This window comes from Cibotium barometz, chromosome 51 (genome assembly GCF_041138505.1).
Source record: "Cibotium barometz isolate CiBa-2024 chromosome 51, ASM4113850v1, whole genome shotgun sequence".
In the NCBI taxonomy this organism is placed as follows: domain Eukaryota; kingdom Viridiplantae; phylum Streptophyta; class Polypodiopsida; order Cyatheales; family Cibotiaceae; genus Cibotium; species Cibotium barometz.
The window spans coordinates 44,132,666-44,153,528 of record NC_141096.1 but is presented as its reverse complement, the minus strand read 5'-3'; the positions used below and the strand labels follow the sequence as shown (position 1 = coordinate 44,153,528).

Below are 20,863 nucleotides of genomic sequence, written 5' to 3'. Positions count from 1 at the left end.
GCATTCACAATAATATCTACACCTATGTTTCGACTATCAATTCTAATACAGCCTGCTTGCACGGTACTTGTTTTAATTGATAAGAAAAAACAATATCAGAAGTTACTACTGCTGGATGCATCAAAAGTTTCACTGTGTACTCAGTTAAGGCTGAAAATGAAGCTCACACGCTAAGCACACCAAAAGTGACCTGCTACTTGTTCTGCAGCTGCTGGACCTCTGGTATTTAGACTAGAGTGAGGGAAACGATGGTCTGAAGAGCCTGAAGGGCTTACATTTATATAGGCTGATCCATCTGCCGTGAATACGCCGCTTCCATCCTGCAGATATTGCTATCCTTGATAGCTATCTGAACTGAACACGTTCAGACTGCATTTTGTCTACTCAAATGATTCCCATCACCACTGCAACACATGTGAAACTGCCCCACTCATTATTCTTCATGTAGAGGTCTACATTAGGCCATATTTACATCTGCCAGGTCACATGGTGCCAGTCATGCATGAGCAAGTGCATATATTCACCTTCGATAGCAAGGCCTACTAAAGTAGTAGCCCAATATGGCTACATACATGATTGCAGTCATGTATGTGACAAGTGAGCATGCGCATATATTCACCTTTGAAAACCAGGCCTACTAACACGCCCCACCCAAGCATGTCAAAGCACAAGCACGTTATACCAATCTGGGAAATTTAAGAAATGATTATGGTGCAGCCATGCAGAGGCAAACAAGCTACTCTCACAAGCCATAGTTCACAACTAGGACCAACACAGTGTAGAGCACAACAGCTCAGCAAGGATATCATTTTAAAGCCGCCACACCTCAAAAAACACACCTCCTTTTTTCCCGGGTTGGGGAGGAGCCACCAAATGCTCCAAGCAGATTGCTGTTAAGCACAAAAGTAATCTCTGACTATCAAAAGAATGGAAATGGCTTGAGTTGGCAGACTTGCACTGATGTAAATGCAAGAGGTGGTGCTGGGGGCATTTCAGGGCCACCTACTGCTCAATGTATAACCTTTAGTTTGCAGAAAGGCGACTGCAACAACCCAGCCCTATTACAAACAAGTGATTCCAGACACTATGTGGCAGAAGGTTTAACAGAGGAGGTGATGCTGGGCATTTCAGGGCGGCCTACTGCTTAAAGTTTAATCTCAAGTTTGCAGAAAGTCACTTGCAACAGCTCAGCCCTATTAAAAATAAGTAATTCCAGACACTGTAAGCAGCAGTCAATTGCTAATGTTCCGTCAACCATAAAATCCTTTTATCTCAGGATGTGATAAAGACGAACTTTTGAGTCAAGTTTCACTTCAGGCAGACAACTAAAGCTATCTATGGTTAAGATACATCTGCAGTGACAAGATAAATGTGAACCTACCTAGTTCTTGCACCATTGCAAACAAGGTACTTCATGTGCGAGCAGGTAACAAAACATAGTCTCGGTATACTTCAGGTGGTTAATTGACAGTTACATTGCATTTCATGCTGTTGTCAGACCTGCTGAAGGTTTGGTTTTTGAACGCAAGATGCTGGTGGTTGTGATAAGGCATGCCAATAAGTTATGTATGCTGATGGAAAGAGAAATTAACTGCTTTTGTTGTCTGGTTGAAAGAGAAGATGCTTATCCAGTTTGGATATCCAGCTTACAAGGAGGTAAGCACAGTGCTGTACTGAATCATTTAATTGACAGGAAATCAAGAACCGCATCCAACACTGGACAGGTTCGGATAATTTACAATTTTCACACTTTTGTTCATGGAGGAAACACCTACTAAAAGCCAAGAAGGTTGCATGTCATGAAATCCTTCTGAAATGGATCGCTAGCTGCTTCACGTTTTTAAAAAAGCTAAGGATTCCATAATGGAACCTAAATTCCGATCTGCATCATACTTAATGTGCATTTTAATGTGGCGTCACACTACTGCAAACAATCTGGTTCTCTCCTGCTGGTCAGAGTTTTTCCTCATGACGTGGAAAATAAGGTTTTTCACGCAACAGTGATCAAGAAGCAACATGAAGGGCATTCAATTTGTATGCCTTGGAACATCAAAAGGGCATGCTTTTCCTGCTGTTGGCTCTGTAAAATGCATTTTATCGTCTAAGCCCCTATAAAAATGCCAGTTTCCTACCTACTCACAGCATAAAAATGACCAAAGAAAGAAAGTAGGGTTTGCAACTGTGCTAACCAGAGGGGCTGGGCCGCTTTGTTTCTTTCGATTCCCCTGCTGTTTCATCCTCCCGTCCGTCACAAGAAACGGTTTGTGTATTGAGAAAGGTATCAACGGAAGCGTGCCTGGGAAGCTAGATCAGCAGGAAAAAGGCACTATAATGGTAAAAAGGGAGGCAAACTAGGGCAAGAAAACCGCAAACGGAAGATCCATGCAACAGTGAGTCTGGAGTGCAGCACAGCCAGGAGTTGTGAGCAACGAACCGCCAAGAAATGCACTGCTGAAGCAGATGGCGATGATGAACGTAGCACAGATGGTGATGATGAACGCAGCACAGATTCTCTGCGAGAAACGCCTTCCTTCGATAAACACGCTTGGAGAGATGAAGTCTGCTGGGAGCTCTGTACAACCCTTTTCCTGTGACCTCGCAAAAAGCCCTAACCCTAATTTGCAGGCAAAAGATGGATAATCGCTTCCTTTACACTGTAACCAAAATCAAACCCTAACCCTAAGCCTGAGCTGTGTGCTTCAGCCCAAATGCTCTGCTCCTCCAAAACCGGTTAAATACGCCCCCGAGAACCTCCTCGTAGAAGAAGCCCGTCCGCAAAACTTTACCTTGAGCACTGCAGGGAGGTGGAAAGAAACCCTACGTTTGATTGAAAGATAAGTGATCAAGTTTCGAGATATAATATTGTTTTTTAATGGAATTTTGTCAATTTTTATTGTTGATACACCAATCAACACATTTAAAAAGAAGAAGAAGAAGAACTCAGACACTCTTTACCCCTTTTGTGGAGTGACCAACTTCACCACTCGGCTATTAAATCAACATTTTTAAACGTAAGAATAGATGACTAACTTTCACTAGTGAATACTTAACCAATGTAATATACGTGTTAAAATGAGTGTAAGTATATTCATAGGTGCAACCCGAATTTGCAGTGTACACTAGTGTGTTTATTGTGGCACAACATAGCTAGCCTAGTTAATGAAATTGCATATTGAAGAAATAAACCTTTATATGTCAACGATTCATTTATGGCATGGGAACGATCCAAACTAAAGTGTGCATATCACAAACAAGAACTTTGTGGAATGACATAGGAAAAATTGATTCATATTGCTCATCAACTTGTGAAAAGATGCAGGGGAGAAGAGAGCTTGAGCTCTTGCAAGCACACACACACTCACAAAATCCTAAAAGAGAACACACAAGGTGAGAGACTGAAAATCTTCTTCTTCTTCACTCAACACTCAACACACCATATACAAAGATAAGAGTACACACATATGAAAGGGTACTGAACCAAATACATACTAAGGTTCTCTATAGTGTGAACCCAACTAAATGACCTGGCGCTATAACTATGCCAGTCTCTAGAATGGCTGTCACGCAGCCTGTCATTTCACTGGCTGCATATCACCCATGATCTCACCAACCATGCCAGTGGTGTAAGTGTGGGGCCTATCCCCCAGGCGGGTCGTCAGTGTCCACCGCCTCACTAGATGAGCTCGATATCTCAACACTCCCCCTCGAGCTCAACTCCATCTCATGTACACCAAGCGAAGCCCTGAATTTGCGGAGCTTCTTTGTACCCAATGCTTTGGTGAAGATGTCAGCTACCTGATCCTGTGTGCTGACATAAACAAGATCAATGTCTCCTGCCAAGACCTTCTCTCTGACAAAATGGTAGTGGACCTCTATATGCTTCGTGCGAGCATGAAAAACTGGGTTCCTAGCTAACTGTATACTGCTAATGTTGTCACAGAAAATGACAACTTGTATATCCACTGATAGACCCAAATCTGCAAGTAGCTTTCTCAACCAAGCTACCTCACATGCTGCCATAGCAGCACCTCTGTAGTAGCAGCACCTCTGTACTCGGCCTTTGTACTGGATAGAGCAACCGTAGGCTGCTTCTTGCTGCTCCAAGTCACAGCAGCACTCCCCAAAGAAAACATGAAGCTACTAGTAGATCTTCTATCTGAGATACTACCATCCCAATTAGCATCTGTGTACCCATGTACACATATCTCTGTCCCAGTTTCATAAAATAGTCCATAATGCAAAGTAGACCTCACATACCTCAGTATGCGTCTCAATGCATCCAAATGCGGCTTCCGAGGAACCTGCATAAACTGACTCACCAACCCAACAGCATAGCTCAAATTCAGCCTGGTGATCGTCATGTAAATCAAGCTCCCTACTATGCGCCTATGCATAGTAGGATCCTCCAAAATCTCTCCTGAATCTACACTTAACTTGCCATTCTGATCCAATGGCACTGAGATAGGCTTACAGCCTGTCATACCATACTTGGATAATATGTCCAAGCCATACTGTCTCTGCAGTAATCCAATACCATGTGGTGACCTAATCACCTCAATGCCCAAGAAATATCTGAGCTCCCCCAGATCCTTCATCTCAAACTTCTGTCTAAGCAAGATCTTTACATCAAAGATCTCTGCATCATGGTCCCCCGTAATGATCAAGTCATCTACATAGATGACAACAAGCACAACCCCTTCTATCACTGTGTCTCACATACAGCGAGAAATCTTCATTGGCTACATGAAAGCCAATAGTGACAAGATATTCAGAAATCTTGTCAGACCATGCTCTTGGTGCTAGTTTTAAGCCATACAAGGCTTTCTTCAACCTGCAAAAATGCTCGGGGTGACTCACATCCTCATAACCAGGTGGCTGCAACATATACACCTCTTCCTGCAAATCCCCATGCAAGAATGCATTCTTTACATCCATCTAATGTAAAGACCATTGCTTTGACGCAGCCACTGCTATCACAACTCTCACTGTTGCCATCTTGGTAACTGGGCTAAAAGTTTCCTCATAATTAATGCCATATGTCTGCGCATATCCTTTGGCTACCAATCTAGCCTTGTACCTGCTTATGCTTCCATCACTGTTATGTTTTACTTTGTACACCCACTTGCATCCAATGGCTTTCTTTGGCTACCAATCTAGCCTTGTACCTGCTTATGCTTATGCTTCCATCACTGTTATGTTTTCCTTTGTACACCCACTTGCATCCAATGGCTTTCTTGCCTTCAAGCAATTGCACTAAATCCCAAGTCTCATTTCCATATAGTGCATCCATCTCCTCATCCATAGCTTTCTCCCAACACACATTTCCAACAGCCTCATCAATGCATGTGGGCTCTACAACCTGCACAACCTTTGCCATGTATGCATAGTGATGTGCCACATAACCATCATAGGTAAACCTCTGCACAGGGTTCTTCACTCTCCCAGATCTTCGCAGCTTTGCATTCATGGCTTCCATAGCCTTCTTTACACCAGGTGTTCTCATAGCTGGTATTATCCGAAGCTCCTCATCAAGGCTCATCTCTGAGCCACTAGACTCTCCATCAACATGAGAATGCCCTACAGAAATGTCAGGCATACTAAGGGGCTCAACCACTTTCTCTTTGCCTTTATGTGATGTACTAATCACATTTGTAGGACTAGTATTATGACGCAGCCTGCCACTCCATGGTCTATCAACTGAACCACTAGATGAGGACTCTCCTGGTCCACTCAAAGATTGTGATTGCTGACTTGCATTCTGTGCAACCACATTTCCACTCACATCAGCCCATCTTTTTCAACAACAGCATACCAACTGCTCATCTCATAAAAAACAACATCCCTGCTTACCCTCAACTCACGTGTAGCAGGGTTATTACACCTGTATCCCTTTTGCTCAAGGGAATACCCAATAAACACACATTTTTCAGCTTTTGGATCCAACTTAGTTCTCAGCTCATCTGGCACATACACATATGCAATGCATCCAAAAACTTTTAGATGAGACAAATCAGATTTTTTGCCACCAGTAAATCTCTCCTCTCGAGCTACATCATGTATGGCTGCAGTTGGAGTCCTGTTCATGATGTAAATTGCTGTAGAAACAGCCTCAGCCCAATAGCTATGCAGCATATTCTTCTCTTCCATCAATGCTCGCGCAATCTCAGCAATGTGCCTTTTTTTCGCTCAGCAACTCCATTTTATGGTGGAGTGTATCTGCATGTAAACTATCTCCGAATACCATTCTTCTTCAAAAATTCAGAGAACTCATTGGAGAAGTACTCTCCCCCTCCATCTGACCTTAGGCACTTTACATATTTCCCTGTTTGCTTTTCAACCATAACTCTGAAATTCTGAAAGTGAGTGAACACCTCACCCTTCTCCTTCATGAAGTATACCCACACTTTCCTTGTGTGGTCATCAATAAATGTCACATAATACCTGTAGCCTCCCATAGACATGGTCTTTGTAGGACCCCATACATCTGAATGCACAACATCTAGTGCATTTCTGCTCACATTTTTGTTACGTGGAAATACATGCTTTGTTTGCTTTCCAAATTGGCATGCTTCACATATTCTCTGCATACCTTCAACTTTAAATTTTGGCAGCCTTGTCACAATTCCTTGAGTTTGCATAGACTTTATTCTCTGCACATTCACATGTCCCAATTCTTTTATGCCAAATGTATGTGTCTGTTGCAACAATTCTTGAACCATTTGCAAACATTGCAGCACTCACTTCAGGCATGTTTACATTCAACGTAAACATTCTGCCCACTCTGTTGCCTTTTGCAACTAACCTGCACTTGTCTTTAAAGTCTTCAACATAACAACCATCAGGGTTAAACCAAACCTGCAAACCCTTCTCAATCATCTGGCCAACTGAAACCAGATTCTTTGTTGTGTTCGGAACATGAAGTACATCTGCAAGGTACTTCACTTTGCCATCCTGCATAGACAATGGCACATCTCCAACATGGGCAATTGGATGAGCAGTGTCATCCCCTGTTTCCACAAAACTTGGTCTTTCAAGGTTCTTCATCTCCTTGAACCACTCCCCATGACTTGTCATGTGGTTCGAAGCACCTGAATCAACGTACCATACATCATCTTTATGTGCTGCTTCAACATTTTCAGACATGGCATTAACGACGTGCTGCATAACAAACAACCTTTCATTATCCTCATTGTTTCTGCTCGAGGATGCATAGTTGTTTTGCTGCAATTTCCCATTTGGCATGTCAGCCTGCTTCTTATAACAATCTGCCTACACATGTCCAGGCTTACCAATAAAAGCATCCACGTGTATCATTATACTGCTTTTGCCAATTTTCACGACCTCTTTGATCCCCCGTGCCTCTGAATCAGCCTCTTCCACCTGCGTGTTGTTGTTGTGAATTCTGGGACTGTTGTTGCTGCTGCTGCTGGCTATAATTCTGATTACCTGTTCGGCCACCTCCTTGACCGTGTCCACAGCCTCCTCTACCTCGTCCTCTTCCTGAACTTGTGTAGAAGGCCTATTGCTCTGAACTGTTTTTGTTTTGTGAAGACTGTTGGTCTTCACCCAAGCTCTTCTCTTCTATAATCAACATAGACACCAAATCTGTGCAATTGAAAATGTTTTCTTGAGTCTGAATAGACGTCTTGAACGCCTTGTATTGTGACCCGAGACCACGTAGACAGACTTCCACCTTATCATCATCATCTACAGAAACGCCAATAGATGCAAGGGATTCCACAATACCCTTTATCTTCAATGCATAGTCATTTATAGACATACTATTTTTCTTCACATCTTTTTCTCCACAGTATGAAGTTCATTCTTCAACTGTATCTTTCGTGCCTTGGTATTTGTTTCATAGAGTTTTACCAAGGTGTCCCACGCCTCCCTAGGGGACTTGGCATCCTGTATGTGTCCAATCATGGTGTCCTGTATACTGATAGAGAGCCAATACATAACTTTTCTGGCTCCTTGGTTCCAATCCTTGAACTCTTTCACATCTGCAGCAGTCGGATTGATCTCCGGTATCTCCGGTGCCTCTTCATGCTCACCTTCTATGTAGTCCCAATAACCCTTTCCCATCAAGAAATTCGTCAACCTAAACCTCCAAGCATGGAAGTTGTTCTTATCAAGCTTCTCAGCAACAATCTGGTTTATGCCATCATTTGACATCTTGCCAGACACACAAATTTACCAGAAATAGCACTCTGGTTTGTCCTGCACAAACTGCTGTATTTTCTACAGCGGTACTATAGTACAGTCAAATGACACAACCAGTGACCTCAATGTGCATATATACACCCAATGGCAACTGTTGACCTTCTTGCAGCACACACGGTGTCTGCACAGCCAATCTGTCTTCTTACAGTTCTTAAACCAGAGTTCTGCAGAGAATCGATAACTTACCCGCAGAGCAGTGCTCGAAATCGCTTGCTTTCGGAAGAAAAACGGAGGTCCTGATGCGCCCGAAATGCGTTTTTGGTCCGAAAATTTTTGTCCGACAAGCCAGTATAGTTTCCCTATAGCTTTACTCCCACGAAGAAAGCTCCTCAATCAGAGATCGTTTGCCAGTGCCTCCCGTAGAGCTCCCGACAAGGGTGTAGCGCGCCAACACAAATAGGGAAGAATAGTTGAAGCTCTTACCCTCGTACCACTTCATGTGCTTCTCTTGCTTGCAGCTCAGCCCTTAGCATGAACCAGGCTCTGATACCATGAAAAGATGCAGGGGAGAAGAGAGCTTGAGCTCTTGCAAGCACACACACACTCACAAAACCCTAAAAGAGAACACACAAGGTGAGAGGCTGAAAATCTTCTTTTTCTTCACTCAACACTCAACACTCAACACACCATATACAAAGATAAGAGTACACACATATGAAAAGGCACTCAACCAAATACATACTAGGGTTCTTTATAGTGTGAACCCAACTAAATGAGCTGGCGCTTTAACTAGCTGTCACACAGCCTGTCATCCCACTGGCCGCATATCACCCATGATCTCACCAACCATGCCAGTGGTGTAAGTGTGGGGCCTATCCCCCAGGCAGGTCGTCAGTGTCCACCACCTCACTAGATATGTGTAGGTAGCTGTGCTAGGCAAAGAGATGCACAACAATAAGGTACACTGTCACATCTTGAGCCACCCTTCACGATTGAGCAACAGCCATAGGACCCCGGTGATTTTGGTTTTTCAATTTGAGGCCGTTTTAAACCTCGTTTGGGCTCTACAAGTTTTCTATCGGCACTATGAAAGTGTTGATTTTGATTGTGTATGCCTAATTTCTGGTTTGGTGCAAAGTTGCAATAGAAATTTAGTTACATAGCAGTCTGTGTGTTAATCCCATGTTGGATTAACAAATATGCTCCTCCATTGAGGACATTAATAAGTGTCATGCAAAGGTAAAAGTTGTACATTATGAGATATTAGCCACCCAAGGCCTTAGTTAGTATGCTTTGAACACCCAAGTGTGAATAAGGGCTAGTTGTATATAAGGTATTTTCTTAATGAATGGACACAATCCCCCTTTGTGCTACGAGAGCTCTTGCCTTGTCTTTAGAGAGAGAGTGAGAGTGTACTCTAGTGCATGTGCCGTCTCTATGCTTGTGTGCTTGTGTAGAGGAGTGAGAGAGAGAGAGATTGCCTTGTGTGGTGGTGCAAGCAACTCTACGGTGACAGCATGGAGGTAGAGCTTGGAGGATTGGAGCTTCTCAAAGTGAGCATGGAGACCTCAAGGGACACAAGCTCGAAGGATTGGTAAGTACCCTACGAGGGTTGTGATCTATTGCTCCTTTCAATGGTGAATGTTTAGAGTTCCTTCTTGGGAGGTGTGGTAACCCATAATATTTTTGGCACCACTGTCGGGGAAACACCATTATTTATTCCATTCTCCTTGAGTTTCAGCTCCCACTATACATGTTTCATCATTGTCCTTGCATTTAGGTAGTGCATTGTGTAAAGAATGAATGGACAAGGTTTGAGTGGAAGTAAAGATTTGTGAGAAATTGTTTGTTTTTGTTGTGTGGGTGAGTACTTGGGTGACCCTAGAGGAAAACTACACTGTTTTTTCTTTTAAATTTTGATGTTTGTATCACCAAGCTTGTTGCCGCCGTGAATAAGCAAGGTGATACTTTGTTTTTTATTTTTTTTTCAAAAAAATCACAAAAATAAGGAGCCATTAGTTGTGCTTTGGACTTGGATTACACTCCTTATTACTAGCACAACCATTTTGGAGCATATGGATAGGTAATAAGTGAATTGCTTCCGCAATCAGTGCTGCAAATTTACGAGATTACCTTGCTAAAAATAGGGTACCTTATCCTGACACCTCGGACAGAACGGATCTTGCGAAATCTTATCTTATGAATTAGTAGAGAATACTTCACGATGTAAACTGTCTACCTTTTCACGATGTGAACCATTTTTGGTCTCACAACGCGAAACGCATGCCTTTTCACGGCGTGAACTATTCAACACTTCACAACGTGATCAGTTTTTTGGTTTCACGACGTGAACTATCAATAACGGATCTAGTTCATGAACTAAGGATAGTCATATTCAAGTTAGGTCAGATAAGGGCACGCAGACCCAAAATTCAAAGTAATCGTTGAACACGTGAAAGTGCAAAAAATAGTTCACAACGTGAACCATTTCATGCTATCTCACGGCGTGAACTGCTATCTGCAGTCTCACGGCCTAAAAATTCGGATCGGCAGAACCCTACAAAAATTCATTTGAGGTAGTGATTTAGCCTATCAGATCGTGTTCACATGCACTTGAGGTCTAGCAAACTCATCGGAGACAACCTTACTCTTGACGATAGTGCATCGAACCACCCAAGATCTTCTTATCAAAAGAGTGTTGGTTCAGGCCATTCTGCGAGCACTCAATTGAGTGTTTCATCTCAGAGAAATCTAACCACCATTGATATGACTAGTGAAGAGTCCATGGAAGAAGGGATACGATTCCCTAGGATTGGAGAGGAAGAAAAACCATCTTTCCCTACAAGATCTAGTGGTATCTTTGACATAGCTAGGGGATTTTTTGGTCTCCAAACCAACACATAAGACGAAGCATAATCTGCGGGGGTGCAGCCTCGTCAACTAGCGCGCGCTGGACAAGGTGTAAGACTAGAAGTACCAACCCAGCCTTTGAGTTCTAGGTTGTCTAACATTGGAACTCCCAGGATGAGAAGGGATATGGAAAGTGCGGCCAGGACCGGTCAAATCTTCTTCCCAAGCTCAGAGGAATTAGAATTAGACTTGAAGAGGGTTGAAATCGAGTGACAACTGTGAGCATTGAGCTTAAAGAAACAAGAGCTCGAACAAGGGCTGAACAAAAGGAAATGGAAAAGGTAAATCCATTTTAGTCACGTGGCAAGGAACCAAAAATGTTCAGGAATGCCACCGATAATATGGAAATAGGTAGGGCTGAGGGAGCCATCCCAAATTTAGAACCCATTAATGAAGAGCCAAATGAAGAGCCAAGGGTGGAGGAGGTATTTGATACCCACAATGAAGGGGACAACCTACCTAGGGAAACTGTTGAAGTTGAGGACCGCCTGTACACAAAGAAAGACATAGAGCAAATGATCAATCATCCCACGTTATTGCAGGACATGGAGCTCTTAATTATACAAAGATGGGCGGAAGCTGCTAATAATGAGCTAGGCCATAATGAGGTGGTTGGACCTACTCATCATAGACCCAAAATGCATAGAAGAGCCAATGCAGGAAGAGGACGAGGTCTAGGTAAAGGGGGAGTAGCTCCTCAAAGACCAATGGTGAATCCAAATGTAGATCTTAATGCGGCCACAAGGGCAGATTTGTTGAATATTACTGTGGAAATGGGCGAAGGAGTGGTTAGGGAACTAGGCATTGTTCTAGAATCCAGACCATCCCGAATGAAGCCGCACATCATTTCAAAGCTCATTCAAAAGTTCTCAGGGGATGGGGACCCGATCTAGCATGTTGAGATCTTTGAGTCCACATGCGAAACCTGTGGGCTAATGAGTGATGTAACCATGATTCATGCCTTCTCACTCACCCTAGAAGGAAAGGCTCATCAATGGTTTCGAACCCTAAATCCATAAGATAAGATAAATTTCACTCGGCGCTTAAGAATGTGTTCGTGCCAAGCTTTGCCCGAGAAGTGGTGACAGATGGAGCCCTGTGGCACAGCTGCGCATAATATTAAGCTGAAAGAGAATGAGTCTATGCAAGACTATGTATCCCAGCTCAAGCACTTGACTTCAAGATGTAAACTACGGAGAGGCTAACTGATTAGTTATTGCCCTGCTTCCAGAGAGGAGTATGAGATCACAAAATGCATGATTATCTAGTATGAGCCCGACCAGCTACTCTGGATGCATGCTGTAAGTTGGTAATTGAATATGAAGATAATATGCTTGAATTGCCACAATCTAAAGATGTCAAGGCAGCTTTAGCAACAACAACTTTGCGAGTCTCGAATCACCAAGACACAGGAACTCAGAGCAATCAAGTTGGAAACATGACTATGGACAAACTCAGTAATGCCATACTCGACAAATTGAAGGTTAAGGATGGAAGAGAAGCATCAGGTCATGGGCATGCTCATCTCTACCTCGAAGAGATCTAGTATGGTGTTCTATGTGCAGAATGAATCACACCACTGCTGAATGCCCTCAATTAAGAGTAAGGCCATTACTCTATTGTGATCATTGTGTGAAATTAGGGAGCCATGACACTTCCATGTGTAGGTATCCGAGATTCCAAAGCGCCACTGGCCTTGCCAGCACCACCAGTGTAAATCATTACGGCTGTAAGTCAGACGAACCCATCCTATTTACCAAGAGGGATGTTCCAGGTACAGGACGATGCGTCGCCTCTGCTGCTGTCGGCCACCTGTTCTACTGCCACAACCACCACAGGCAAAAATCAACCAAGTGTTGATTAAGGAGCCATCAGACGAGGGTGAAATGGTACGTGAGGTAGAAATCAATAGTGAGTACTATGAGGAACCTAGCAGGTGCCACCACTTCTAGAACTGGCAAGAGAAGGAGAGTGAAAAAAGTGGGTAAAGGTGACACCAGGGTCACAATCTAGGATGGATATGAAGATGATACTATTCACACCAAATCCACCCAATCAAAGGAAGAGAGCGATAAAACGCCAAAATTAGACGAGCTTGCCTAAGAGGCACAACTCAAAGAATTTAAAGATTGTTTTACCTAGAACTACAAAAAGATAAAGGGTGTACCATGTGAAGTGGTACAACACACGATCCCAATCATGGAAGGATGAAGACCTACGAAGTAGAAATCTTACCAGATGAATCCAAAATATGCAGCAATTGTAAAGGAGGAAATTGACAAACTCATTGTTGCGGATTTCATCTACAAAATTGAGCACACCGATTGGCTATCACCAATCGTGATAGTGCCAAAGAAGAATGGGAAACTTAGGGTCTGTGTCGATCTCAAAAAGGTGAATGCAGCTACGAGGAAGGACCATTACCCACTGCCTTATACTGAACATGTATTGGAACGGGTAGCTAATGAAGACACTTACAGCTTCTTAAATAGATTTTCAGGTTATAATCAGGTGTCTATAGCACTTGAAGACCAGCATAAAATGACCTTCAATACAATGTAGGGAACATATGCTTACAAGGTTATGCCTTTTGGCCTCACTAATGCCCCTGCAACTTTTCAACGGCGGTGTGCACAACCTTCAAAGACTACTTGCAAAAGTGGTTGGAGGTTTTCATTAATGATCTGTGTGCACACTCATGATGGTCGAAACATCTAGCTTATTTGAGAAAGGTATTTAAGCAATGTTGATTGTATCGAATATTCTAAAACCCTTTGAAATGCCAATTTTGGGTCAAACATGGTGGATCTTGGGACACATTGTCTCTAAGAATGGCATTTCCACGGACAAAAGTAAGGTCAAACTAATCTTAGAATTATCCCCACCCACCAATTATAAAGGTGTATAGAGGTTTATGGGCCACGTTGGGTATTATCGTCGCTTCATAGTATTCTATGCTAAAATTGCTAGACCATTATATAGACTACTCATTGTCTTTAAATGGACTGAAGAATGCCAAGAAGCATATGATAAATTGAAGCAAGCATTGGCCAGTGCACCAATTATGAGACCACCCAACTGGGATCTTATATTCCATGTGCACGTTGATGCATCGAACTTCGTAATAGGGTGTGTGCTGCCACAACCTAGTGAGTTCAAATTGGATTATTTAATCTATTTTGCCAGTCATCGTCAGTTGAATGATGTTGAGATAAAATACACCACCACGGAGCGGGAAGGGTTGGCCATGGTATGCTGTCAAGAAATATCAACATTACCTATTGGCCAAACAAATTTGTATTCTTTATGGACCATCAGGCCCTATTATATTTTGTGAATAAGCCTTGCACCACGGGAAGAATCACCCGTTAGCTGCTCTTACTTTTGAATGGGGAACCTGCAAACAACTGGTGTTAATGATGATCTCCCAGATGCTTATTTGTTCAAACTGGACATGGTGCAGCGTGCTGGAATGGAGTGAGGAAATATCATACTATTTTAGCTTATGGCTTTCTGCAAGAACGACCTTTGAACAAGGATAAAATGTGTTGGCTTATTAAGCTAGTTGCACATTATCAATGTCTTGGAGAATTTTAGAAGCTAGGTAAGGACAATGTCTTAAGATGATGTGTGTAGGAAGACGAATTTGTCACTATAATGGATAAAGCACACTCAGGAATAGCCAGAGGACACTTCGTTGGGAAGATTATAGCACAGAAGGTGCTTCAAGCCGGACTATGGTGGCCCACGTTATTCAGGGATGCCATGGAGTTTATAAAAAGGTGCGAAGAGTGTCAAAGATTCGCTATTCTACAACAAAGAGACAGGATGTCGCTTACCCTGTGATTGTAAGATAACCTTTTGAGAAGTAGGGTATTGATTTTGTTAAACCCATTAGTCCAGTTGCATATCTGTCTCATAAGCCCGATATGTGATCGTGTGGCCACAAACTATTTCACGAAATGGGTAGAGGCAAGAGCCTCTAAGCGAGTTGATGCACATACAATGGCTAAGTTCTTATATGAACAAATCATTTCGTGATTCGACTGCCCATTGGAATTAGTCAGTGATGATCGGGGTTCACATTTTATTAATGAGGTGATTGATCACTTACTTGCTGGATTCCTTTTAGTCCAATGAAAGTCATCACCTTATTGTCCACAGAGGCAAATGGTTCACATTTCATTAATGAGGTGATTGATCACTTACTTGCTGGATTCCTTTTAGTCCACTGAAAGTCATCACCTTATTATCCACAGAGGCAAATGGTCAAGCAGAGAGTACAAATAAGATTTTGTATACTATCTTGACAAAAATATTAGAAGCAAGTCACATGGATTGGAAAATAAGCTGACTACAACTTTATGGGCATATCAAACATCGTATAAGGTAGCGACGTGATAAACTCCCTTTCGTCTACCTTATGGCATGGAGGCAGTCATGCCTATGGAGTACTTAGTTCCAAGCCTGCGAATTGTGGTGCAAGAGAGATTAACTGAAAATGCATTAGTCGAAAGGTTGGTTGATTTAAAGAAACTTGATGAAACCCAGCTAATGACATCACATGGGCTTATGGTTGAGAAATTGTCGAGAAAGCGTTGGTTTGACCATAACCTAAAACAAAAAGAACTAGAAATGGGGGACTTTATCCTCATGTATGGTGTCGAAAGCACCGTAAAAAAGAAATTGAAGTACAGAGGAGTAGGACCGTTTCGAGTGTCCGAAATCACACCTCAAGGGTCGTTCCGAATTGAAACTATTAAGGGTGTGCAAATGGAGGGTTATATCAATGGAAGTAAGCTTAAAAAGTATTACGGACCACTGACCCAAGAGTTGCTTATGCAAGAGCATCTACTAAAACAAAAGAAAGAGCTAGCTAAGGAAAAAATAAAGCAAGATGAGGAAGAAGCCAAGGCCAAACAGAGACTCCAGGAGAGAATATTACATGTGAACATGGCTTCACTAACCCTCGTTGATGAGGATGACTTGGACATTGAGCTAGCACGTCTCAGTGCGAAAGTCTCTACGACTAAAAGTCATGCAACAAGTATTGCATTAATTTATACAGGATCGAGTATTCACCTGATCTCTTATGAAACATGGGAAGCTCTAGATAAACCTTACCTTGAGGCCACCATTGCATAATTACGAAGTGTGCATTTGTCAACTACCAAAGCTGTGGGATTCTTAACTGTTAATATTTCCATCCGAAATAATCCCTTGGTTGGAAAGGTGTTTGTTGCTTGCAGGATCTACGGAAGAAGAAATGATCCTAGGATGATCCTAGATTTGCACCAGTAATTGTAATATCTAGTGGGAAAAGAGGGCTACACAATTCAACGAGGGCAAGGATATCATTACTATGTCATTATGGAGCCCATTAAATAAGGGAAAGCAGGCTATGATAAATGACATGAAAATGCCAATGCCAAAGAAAACAACTATCATACCAGAGAGGGCGTCGTCACAGCCCCCACACAAAAAAACAGCCAAAGTCTCCAGTAATTCAGCAGTGGGTTCCTAAGAACCACCTTCAAGCCCAGGGAGACTATAATGTAAAAGGAGGAACTGAAGGATCAAAGAAAAAAGTTCAAGCTTTAGACAAGGGAAAGAGAAGGCCATCTAAAGTTAGCCAGCAATATTCCAACCTAAGCCACCATCCACAAAGCACTCAAAAGCAATGGGTTCGAAAGGATTTGCTAGCTGCATAGGGTTATTACCAGGGCAATACAACAATATGGGTGCCGAAGTCCTACCCAAGGTTCAATACTGCAAATACTTGCAGAAATACAAGGAAGGACGATAAAAGCAAAAAGGACTAATTTTCAGCTAAAGCAAATGCTAAGAAGGTACAAAAATTGGTTTGGAGAAAGAAGCCCATTCAACACAGTGAACAAAGGATAGCAATATCGCCAACTGCATCCATCAAGATAAAAGTATGGGACATAATCATTATGGAGAACCTGCTTGGCCCAATGACCTTTTATATATATCTCCTGTGGTAATCTTAGGAACCATTGCATGTACCGTAGGTTTGGTAGTTTCAGAACCATCAATGATTGGTGAACTAGCAAATCCTTTTGCAACTCCTTTGGAGATATTACCTGAGTCGTACTTCTTTCCTGTATTCCAAATACTCCATAGAGTCCCCAATAAATTATTAGGTGTCCTTCTGATGGCGTCAATACCCACAAGTTCGTTGACCATCCCTTTCCTCAAAAATGTCAATAAATTTCAGAATCCATTCCGACATCCAGTAGCTACAACAATTTTTGCAATTGGTACCGCGATTGCTATTCGGTTAGGCATTGGGGCAACTTTACCCATTGATGGATCTTTAACTTTAGGACTATTTTAAAATCAATTTGGTTGTTTTTCTACGAACTTGAAACACATCCATACCTAGTCTAGGGAGTAATTGTTACGAACTGGACAAAGTTAAGGAGAAAAGAAGAGAAAACGTGCAACCACATGTGAATGAAACAGAACCCAATCAATAGGATTCAGTGTAGGCACTCTTCAATCGGATGGAGGGAAAGATCAATTACTCCCACACCGAACTGAAGCGGTTGCAACAACAAATTCCCACAAGTGCCAAGGTACCAAATTGGTTTTTGTGGCAATAAACAGAGATGTACAAGAGGTATCCATTTCTCAAACAATGGGTACAAGGTAAAAATATTTGAGTTTCATGCCATGAAACATGATCATTCGTTTCATGTGTATTCAACCATTTTGTGAATGCATGATGCACGGGGTTAAGTGTTTGAAAATCTAGGGATCATAGAATATCAACCTTGCATGCACAAGATTAGAAACAGTTCACGTCGTGAAATGCCTTAGTTTGGCTAAGCAACCTGTTATCTCATGGACTAAAAACCTGCATATTCACGGCTTAAGCCTTCCCGCCTGTATCCATCTTCATGAATTTTATACCTGGTTATTGCTCACCCCACTAACACCCTTCTCATCAATATAACACACACATACACACACACGCACACTATATCAAAAAAAAAGGAAAGAAGACCACATGCTCTCACCAGTCACATTATGACTGACTCTCTAATCAATGTTACAGATGTCGACATCCGAAACCCCTGAATCGAAAGTCACAGAAACTCTGACCATTACATAGGCAAGTGCCTCATGGTCACCAATGGATAGAAAAAAGAGACCATCACGTGATCCAAAGCTCAGCTATTTTGGGACAATATGCATAGATGTTTCATGGTTCCATAATTAGTAAGGGTGTATAAACTGTGCATGAGAAGATAGCCTTGCAGTACCATAGCCCATAATGTTTGCAGATTTTAGAAGATGCAGAAGTCAAGAATAAGCTGGAGAAGGTATGGCTAGGACGAATGGCTGAATGCCTTCCCCGCGCAATCAACACAGAGTTATGTGCTGAGTATTTAAAGACTTATGATAGGGCAACTAAACGGGGATAGGTAACCAAGGTAGATGGTACCACTAAATAGGTCCTCCTCTCCGAAGATTTAATATGTGAGGCCTTGTAGCTACCACCGCCAATGAAGATCCACTCTCACAACTTCAAAAAGATGCCCTTAAATGCCATGCTTAAGAGAAGCTCGTACAATTTAAATGGGACTGAATACGAGAATATACAGGATGAGGTGAGAGAGAAAGCCTACCGTATGTCTCTCATTATGTAGGTAAAGCCAATGGATTGATACAACAGGGTCCCTCTCAATAGGATTAGCAAGGTGCATGAGGAGAAAGCGGAAGACTGGGCCTGGTACATCCATATGGAAATGGAGAACTACCTGAAGGCGCACCAATCCAAAGTATGCAACCCCTACTTGCTTACAAAGGTGCTAAGTCACGCTGCAGAGCTTCTTATTCCAGAATTAGTGCCACAGGAATAAGTACAACAAGCAATGCAGGTAGAGTAGCCAATACTTACCCCTAGTGAGCTACAAGAAGGGTAAGCATTATTAAAGGACACAAAAGAGATAATGAAGGAACTAAAGAAGAGCAGAAGAAAACATACCGACAAGAAAATGAGGGGTATCATCCTTGGAGTCGCTGAGGAGTCAGAACACCTAGAAGAAGAACTCACTCAGGAAATAGCTGCTTATCTCAACAAGTGGTGGAGCACCAGGAAGCCAAGGGGATGAGCTTATCAGAAATTCTAGTAAAGCCACTAAAGTACCTCAACAAACACCTCCTCCTAGCGCAGCTCATATGGTCTTCAAGAACTTATCACCGCTTTGAAATTAAATTATATAAGATCAAGATGCATCAACAGAGATTGTTGGTGCAAAGAAAGCCCTAGGGAAAGATGTGCTACAAGAAGATGTGCGCCAAAGGAATGAAGAAGTAACTTCCAGCACATTCGGAGGTCCCAAAAGAAAGCAAGGAAGCGAACAAAAGAAAAAGAGACAAAGAAGCAACAATCCCAAGTAAGAGACACCGACTGGATGATGAAGACCAGATCCCCGTTGATTCTTTCTGGCATAATTTGGATGTAGACCGCTTCCTACAAGAAATTATGGAGGGCTTGGATAGTTTAATGCAATTACCATTACGAGATTTAGAAGGCCCCACATCAAGTAGTGCTTCAATATGGGAACAGGAACAAAGAGTATGGCACTGCCATCTATTGACTACACACATGCTTGGGGATAAAAATGCTTCTATCTGAAAGCAAGTCCATGAAGCAAGCGACCAAGTGCAAATGCTCCAAGAACAAATGGTAGCAGTAGCTGCAACACATAAGGATGTTATCCTCAAGGATTTAAAGGCTGTGGAAGAGTAAGAGACCAGGTATAAGGTTTTAGAAAGCAACAATCAAGTCCTCAGCCAAACAATTGCGCAGAGGATTGAGGAGAATACATAACTAAAGGCTCAAGTGGAGAAAGCCAAGGAACAACTTCAAAGAGAAGTCACACACACAAAGGAACAAGCATAGCAACATGCTCAACAGCTTCAAGAGGCTAACAAAAAGAAATAAGAAGTCACAAAGACCATAGCTACAATCAATGAAGCCCTCACATCTGTTGACCAAAAGGTACTTCATCTTCATGCTAAAAGGGAAGAGGCAAACAAAGCACATGCAAAAAAAGTTAAAACATTAAATAAGATGCTCAATACCAAGTCCGTGGTGGTGGAGATGGAACAGATGTCCAAAAGTCACAAATAAGAAATGGAACAAATCCCCCAGAAACTTAAGGACAGCCAAGGGTTGGCAGCAGAAAGGCTTCAGAGGATTGAAGAGGCTCAAGGTTTGGAAGCATCAGTGAAAAGAGAACAGGAAGCTTCCACACGCAGGTTTGAGGACTTTGATTCTGCTAGAGTGGTTTGAGAAACGGCAATATCAGCTCTTATGTCAAACAAAGACTCAAGAATAGAGGAATTGGAGTGCCAAGTTGCTGTAAGAGAAAGAAGTGTAAGACAAGATCCACCGGACGAATTGAGACTACTGATTGAAAGAGACTCAGAGATAGATTCGTTACTAGTGACTCCTCCGGCCCCTCCTCAAACTTTAAATTTATTTTTATCTACACTAACCCTCTCATTACTTCAATATGAGATTAACCTATTTGAAGACCTCATCTTAGGTGATTTAACACTAATTAAGTAAAATATAGAATGAGATGCAGACCCAACTATAATAATGGGTATTCTTCGGGGGGATTTAGTACTAATAGACCCTAGTGATATATTCTTTTATCCCTTGCATCCCATTGTGCTAAACCTACATAGTTGGTGTCGGGTGTTGTAAAATTCAGACATCTTAGACAACAGTGTCGACAAACTTGACTTG

General features: G+C 42.2%; 1 protein-coding gene across 1 annotated transcript in view; it reads right to left on the bottom strand.

The window, feature by feature from the left end:
• The window catches only part of LOC147609666 (uncharacterized), a 67,793-nt gene extending 64,960 nt beyond the window's left edge, over positions 1–2,833 (bottom strand). Inside the window, exon 1 of the mRNA XM_086787463.1 lies at positions 2,190–2,833. Coding sequence (XP_086643589.1) covers positions 2,190–2,237 — 48 coding nt within the window. The 5' untranslated portion in view covers positions 2,238–2,833. The remainder of the gene's footprint in view (positions 1–2,189) is intronic.
• Positions 2,834–20,863: the final 18,030 nt, after the last annotated feature.